This window comes from Poromitra crassiceps, assembly GCF_964638095.1.
Source record: "Poromitra crassiceps genome assembly, chromosome: 11".
NCBI classification, from domain to species: Eukaryota; Metazoa; Chordata; class Actinopteri; order Beryciformes; family Melamphaidae; genus Poromitra; species Poromitra crassiceps.
Window position 1 is genome coordinate 43,083,208 of NC_139643.1, and position 7,560 is coordinate 43,090,767.

Consider the following 7,560-nt stretch of genomic DNA (forward strand, 5'->3'; position numbering starts at 1 on the left):
CTTGCTGAATACTGACAGGTAGGTAGGTTTAACCCCACTTTTTGTTGGAAATTTGGAAATCTACAGAGCACGGGAGTGGCCATTAGGAGAGAAAAAGTTATATTGAGTTCACGATTTACTGTAACATACGCACATTTTAATCGTTCTTCTTTTCTGATTTCACCCCCATTTTCTCTCCAATTGTACTTGGCCAATTTTCCCCCTGCTGTCCACAGTCGCTGCTCCAGCCTCTGCCGATCTGGGGAGAGCCGTAGCCCCTTTCAGACTCTTCTGGAACGATTGCTTTCGTTCCGTTCCGTTCCATGCCCGAGTACGATTGCCCCCCCCCCCTCTCCCCCACTGGTCAGTTTTCGCATTACAAAATTTCTTCCGCACCCGGGCCGGGAACAGTACGGAACACTTGCAGAGTACACTTGCATCATCAACTACGCCTGGAGTGCTCGCCCGTGTGTTGTCTATGTGGTTCGGTACGGTTGGCGTTCACATTCGCAAGTATTCTGTCCCCCGGCACGCCAAAGCGTTCCCCAGACCACCTTTTCAAGTGAACCCTGTCACGGGTCCCCGTTCCGCACCCGGGCACGAAACGCAACGTTCATCAAACGTTCCCGACCTGGGGTCAATTTGGATGCTTGGGCATGATACCGGGGCGCCAGTGTGAAAGCACTCTTAATATAAATTGTCTGTTTACACTGAATAGGCATATCCAAATATTGCAACATATTAACCACTTCACCTTCAGGCCAGGTAAACTCAATCAGGTGGCTGGAACTGCACACCCAGGACAGCGCCACATTTTTAACATAATCACCAATATGTGCACTGCAGTCTTTGTAGGCTCATGAAGAGCGCAAGTAAAGGTAAAAGTCCCACTGATTGTCACACACCTGAGTGTCAGAAATTCGTTCTCCGCATTTGACCCATCCCCTGGGGGAGCGGTGAGCGGCAGCAGTGCCGCGCTCGGGAATCATATGGTGATCTAAACCCCCAATTCCAACCCTTTGATGCTGAGTGCCAAGCAGGGAGGCAAATGGGTCCCATTTTTATAGTCTTTGGTATGACTCGGCCAGGGATCGAACTCACAACCTCCCAGTCTCAGGGCGGACACTCAAACCACAAGGCCACTGAGCTGGTGAGTAGTATTAGCCTATATATCGAGAGCAGGACCGAGAGCACGAATAAACCAAAACGAGGGCTCATAACCAAATCGAGGGAGCAAATTGTATCTTGTGCACATGAAAAAAGAAAATAATAGCTCAAATTGCATATTGTGTGCACGTTACAGTAAATCGTTGTTCCAACATAAATTATTTTCTCCCGATGGCCATTCCGGAGCTCTGTAGGAAGCTTTCATATAGTGCAATACTGGCTTCTTCTATTTGAGCCCGTCTCTTTGCCTATTCACAAATTGTGAAATCCATCCACTTTGAAAACTCATCCATACAGATTTCTCCACAATTAAATTGTTGCCTTGCTCTCCTGCAGCTATGATCATTTACCTCTGCATAACTGTTTGATATTTGCAAGCCTTATGGACACATTGGCTCCTGAACCTGATGAATTTTGGGGTGATTTAAATGGAATTTCATTAGCTGTGATGCTTAATAAAAATAACTGAGTGTAGCCAGAGCAGGAGGCCTGCTGAAGAGAAAACCTTGGGCAGGCAAAATGATCTGACAGAGGTCAGCTGATGTCGAGGTACATCAATTTTATGAACCTTGACCCCACCACTTCCCGCCACACAGACTTGCTGCCATTCTTGTGTTAAATGGGTCCGCTTAGATAGAAGATAATTTACTTCTCCACTGCCTAAAAGGGGACATTTTTACGACCTGAGGGCTGCATATGCACATCCTTATCTTCCTCCCCCCAGAATGCAGTGGGTGGAGTTAGGCTCAGTGAAGCATAGACTGTGCAAGAGAAGTTACACTTGAAGTTTCATTTCTCAGAGCAGCCATACTGTCGACAGGCAGGGAGGACAATAATAATATTGTATTATTGTATTATAACCGGAGAGCGACATAACGCTGAATTGAGAACAGAAGCGTTGTTTGGTTTCGTCGTCAAGGAACTCAACCAACATCTGAACCAACATCTGGACATCAAGGACCATGAGTGCCTACGGTAGGCTACATCATACAGCAGCTCCAGAATCAGAATGAGAATAGTCTTTATTGACAAGTAATGTTTACACATACAAGGTGCATAACATTAATGAATATAGAGAAGTCAAGACGAGTAGTAGAGTAAAGAGCAAGTACTGCCAGTCAAGAAGCTAGCATGAAGTAGGCTATAGCTAAAACACAAATGAGCAGTTCAACAAGAGGATCACGAGGGCTGAATTGCTTCCTCATTTTGATGAATCGTCTTTAAAGCGATCATGTTGTTCACATGCCTTTAATTGTACTTTATAAAGAAGATTAATTAAAATGAAGAAAAAAAAATGTGGAAGCAGTCATTGAAGCAGTGACTGTTCTTGTTGAACTGTTCATCTGAGGTTTCCTGCCATAGTGCACCAGCTGACAGCGCTGTGCATCTACTTGTATAAAATACAAATATCCATTTTCAAATAGAAACATTTACACAAACAGAACAACATGTGCACTATAAGGGTATTACAAAATATGTCTGTATTTTTAAAGCGAAAGATTTGTGCAGGAATGTGCACACATCTGTGTGGGGTGTGTGTGTGTGTGTGTGTGTGTGTGCGTGCGTGCGTGCGTGCGTGCGTGCGTGCGTGCGTGCGTGCGTGCGTGTGTTTGGGGGGGGGGGGGGGGGGGGGGGTTCCGGGCCTGATTAACGAGGCGAGCTGCAGATAGGAAGGAAGTGTTTTTATGGCGTGATGTTTTGGTCCTGATGCGTCACAACCTCCTGCCAGAAGGGAGTGTCCCAGAGTGGGACACAAATCTTTCACAATCCTTCCTGCACGCTTCAGGGTCCTACAAGTGTACAGGTCCTGGAGAGAAGCCAATCACCTTCTGCTGCAACTAACTGCAACTAATTGTCGACACTTTACGGCGAGACACCGGACTGACTGTAGGAGATATTGGAACGATAGATGTAGGCCTAATCTAACACCCAAACACATTGAATGTCACTATCTTCTGATGTTCTTATGCACGACACCCCCCCCCCACCCCCCCCCCCCCCCCCTTCCCCCCCCCTTCCCCCCCCTTCACCCCCTTCCCCCCCCTTCCCCCCCCATATGCAGCCTGGCGGCCATCATTGTGGAAGGAGGTCTTCCAGCAGCTGCTGGATGAAGATCAGGAGCTGATCCATGGAGAGGAGTTGAATCATCTCAACTTCAACTACGGACAGACAGACGAAGTGACCGAGGAGGAGAGGGGGAGAGGCTGGAAGGTCTATAATGACATTGCCTATGGAAAGTATGTATCATTTTATCTGCTCATGATATGAACCCTTAATTTAAATGTACCATTTAAATGTACGTAGATGATGCCATTCTTGCATCTTGTCCACTCATCTTGAGGCTCTCAAAACACACGTTTAAAATGTATTTGTGGATTTCTCTTCACCTTTAAAAACAATGCAGGCTCGTATTTTGGCAGATGAGTTCTCCTTAGATGGTGGTTCTGATTCTTTGGCTGCTGGACTCTTTCTACGTCAGAGAGGTCAGCAGGTCAAAGTGGGCCTTCCATTGTCTGACAAAATATTCACTTATACAGTACAGGTTCTCCTCAGGGCTGCGTTCTATCTGCTTTGTTGTTCATTTTATATCGCTTGGATACATTACGTACGGCATGGATGTCATGCCACACTCTCCCCTCCTCAGAATGCAACGTTGATTTTCAAACTATAGCCTACAACGTTGATTTTCAACTATAGCCTACATTGCAGAAAAAACACACCTTTAAAAATGAGAATTCGTTTGTCATGGTTTTATTAGGCTACATAATTCCTGACCATACAGGTCTGTGGTGTGAGGTAACAGTAGATTGCTTTTGAGAAAGTTGTGCCGGCCAGTACTATACAGTAACCTCTTTCCCCGCAATTGCACCATGCAACAATAGCTTAACCCGAGTGGACAATTCTAACATAGGCTATTGAAATAGGCTAGAATTAAAATCTCACACACCCCTACCCTATTAAAGAAACAAATATTTTTAAATGTGTATGTTATAGCCTATATGAACGAAACGACTAATTACAGTAAGCGCACGCTTTGGGACATGGGGATATTCACTGCGTAACTGCGCGGCAGCCCTTTGGTGTTGTTATAGAATAGAAATTGACAGCCAAAAGGTCAACAGTGAACCACTTGGACAAAACCACTTGTGATCAAAAAGATGGAGCCAGGAGTCAGAAGAAGTCATCTGATATGATGTATTTGACAGAGATCTTGGCCAAGAGATGCACTCCTGTATATTCACGAATGGATCCACAGGCTTACATGCAGTAAACAGAAAGTCGAAGATACTTATAGGACACACATCAGATTACATCTGTCTTGACGCACACTTGAAGGCTACTCTGTAGACTCAACCTATCTGTTAGTCTGGCCTTGTAGAGGGAACAGTGACACAGTGTGAGACAGAGAGGAGCTTCAAATGTATGCTACACGTTATCTGAATATGGCGTCTGTCTGTGTATGCACAATAACTATGTGTAACTTAAATGAAAATGTATATGAATATATTAATAACTAGTGATTGTCCAACTAAAGGCTAATGTGATTTAAATTATTCCCTATCAGGTGTGTTTCAAATGGATCATTCCATCAGCACCAATTTTCGTTAGTTTCTAATGGTTTATCTGAATCCGAACTGGTTCATCCTCCAATTCTCTCCCTCTCTCTCCCCTCTCTCGTTCTATCCCCTCTCTCTTTTTCTCTCTCTCTCTCTCTCTCTCTCTCTCTCTCTCTCTCTCCCCTCTCTCGTTCTATCCCCTCTCTCTCTTTCTCTCTCTCTCTCTCTCTCTCTCTCCCCTCTCTCGTTCTATCCCCTCTCTCTCTCTCACTCTGTCACTCTGCTTGCCCACGGCACTCAGCAAGAAAGAAGCTGCTGTCACAGACGTGACTGTGGCTTTTAAGGGGAGTGGACTGGACATGATCTCACACGTGTGAATACTGTTCTGGGCATAAACACGCCTATATGGAGGTTTGCGCAAGATTTTTTTATTTATTTATTTTTATTTAACCTTTATTTAACCAGGAAGTCACATTGAGGTTAAAAACCTCTTTTACAAGAGAGACCTGGCCAAGACAAGAAAAACGGCAGCTTAAAACAAGTTCCGTTAACAAAACAAAGCAAGAACAACAATAAAACAGACAGACAACTAGCAATAAAACACAATGTAAAAACAACAATAAAGCAAACAGCCAGTAAACATAGTTACCAAGCGTAAAACAGAGATATCAATACAGTAAATCGACAGTGAATAAACATTGCTAAAACAATAAGACAAAGCTGGTTAAAAACAAGTACAGCACGCTTTACCGGTAACCATGTCCTTTATTCTAAGTTTAAACAAGTTTAAAGAAATAAGAGAGTCCAGTTTAAAAGAGGTCTGAAGGTCGTTCCATGACCAAGGACCATTAGTAGTGCAGACTTGCTCTTCCTACCTCTTTCTTAACAAGCGGCACTTTGTATGTTAGGGTTAATACTCCTGTCAGTGCCCCTGACCAAGGTACTGGCAAAAGAACTGGAGTTGGTCCCCGGGCGCTGCACAGTGGCTGCCCACTGCTCCTAGTTCTAGGAAGGTTCCTAGTAGAGGATGGGTCAAATGCAGAGGATGAATTTCCCCAAGGGGATAAATAAAGGATAACTTAACTTAACTTTGAATTGTAGCCATCTGTGAGACCTGAGATTTAATCCGGTGGACAGAGGAGTGAATATCAGGCTTAAGTACCGTAATTTCCGCACTATAAGGCGCACCTGAGTATAAGCCGCAGCAGCAAAATTGCCTGTTTGTTACATATATAAGCCGCACCGGACTATAAGCCGCGGGTGTTTTGATGTTTAATTACCATATGTAAGGGTTCGTGCACAGAGGGGATTGTCGGGAAAGAGATGGCTGTTTGGGGAAGCTCCCATTTATTAACATTTCAACAAAACAAGCATATCCCGCTGGGGATCTTTTCTTTTGGCATTGTGAGACGCTTAAAAATCACCATCGCCGGGAGCTTTACTCCAGATGCTGTGCAGCCAAGAACACAAGTGAACCGTAGTCAAGTTGGGAGAGGAAGAGAGCAGAGACGAGACGTTTTCTGGATGTGAAAGAAAAGCAGGATTTCAGTCTATACAAGAAATGACAATTAGGGCTTTGCGCGGTCCAGCGCAAAACGCAAAATTACCGCCTTTGCGACGATAGAGCCCTAAATGTTTGATGCTTTGGCAATATTGTTCTCAACGCAAGTGGGCACCGGTGTCGCATAATATGTTTGCTTGAATTAAGCCTACAAGATCTCCAGAAGGTTTAACAGTAAGTTATGGTGTGCCAGATCCTAGCTCTATTCAAATAATGCTGATAATATGTTTAATGATCTACCTCCCTCCCCAGCTTCGAGTGCATCTCCTGCTCTAGTACCTGGTCCTCGTGGGTGCGAGTACTGTTCCGTTACCGGAGGCGGAGTGGGAAGTGGACAGTGATCATGCGGCCCTTTGGACAGGCCTGTGACCATTGCCAGGACGAGTTCTACTATTGCCAGGACGAGGTCTACTACCCGGGTTTTGAACGAGAAGAGGTGGAAGAGCCTTTGCTCGGGTTGTTCGCACGGATGAGTTTCTGGGGTTTCTTGTAATGATTGTAATTCCTGTGAAAACAACAACAACAACAACAAGATCACTGAAACCTTTGTCCGCACCAACAAAATGTACAGGATTAGGCAGTACATCACTTGTGATTCCACTAATGTCATCTATCTTCTTTGGTGCCCTTGTGGCCGACAATATGTAGGCTACACCACCCAGAAACTCAGGATCAGAATCAAGGAGCACAGAAGAAACATCCGCAGAGGGGATAATTCCCCTGTAGCCAGACACTTTCGGGAATCTAACCACACGGCCTCTGATCTTAGATTCTGTGGGATCGAGAAAGTCGAACCTAGAACAAACAATCAAATAGAACTTACACAATGCGAAGGTAGATGGATTGACCTACTCGAACCTGAACTGAACTTCTGGCCTTAATGGAAGGGTGTAACTTTGCTTTGAGAAGGGGGGGGGGGGGGGGGGGGGGGGGTGTGCAATACAAAAAAGCATGGGGGGGGAGTGTTAAATACACCATTTCCTGCTTTTATATACAGTATTTGTTTTTTATTTGGTACAGATTAAAATCATGTTTCTGCCCGTCTTCTCATAAACGACTGGTGTCAGGCCTTTTGCTATCTCAGCTGGACTAACGGCGATACCATTTACAGATTTGCTGGTCCCACCTCCTTGGCCAACCTTGACCCACTTTATCGTGCTGCTCTGAGATACAGTTCAAACTCAGACTACAGGACGCATCATTGCACACTGTACAATCTGGTCGGATGGTCGTCACTTGCAGGATACAGCACTGGTATATTCTAATATACAAGGCCATTCTAGGCAAGTTACGCTT

At 44.9% G+C, this 7,560-nt stretch overlaps 1 protein-coding gene across 1 annotated transcript; it reads left to right on the top strand.

The window, feature by feature from the left end:
• The first annotated feature begins 1,982 nt into the window (after window positions 1-1,982).
• LOC310785325 (receptor-transporting protein 3-like) lies at window positions 1,983-7,145 on the top strand. Its single transcript, XM_083646349.1, has 3 exons — window positions 1,983-2,121; window positions 3,209-3,383; window positions 6,517-7,145. The coding sequence occupies exons 1-3, from the start codon at window positions 2,109-2,111 to the stop codon at window positions 6,755-6,757; spliced, it is 429 nt and encodes a 142-aa protein (XP_083502475.1). The 5' UTR covers window positions 1,983-2,108; the 3' UTR covers window positions 6,758-7,145.
• Window positions 7,146-7,560: the final 415 nt, after the last annotated feature.

What these genes read in the sequence shown, in the direction of transcription:
- LOC310785325 (XM_083646349.1), top strand. An exon ending in AATGACATTGCCTATGGAAA is followed by an intron (nt 3,384 to 6,516) that starts GTATGTATCATT and finishes CTCCCTCCCCAG; the next exon opens with CTTCGAGTGCATCTCCTGCT.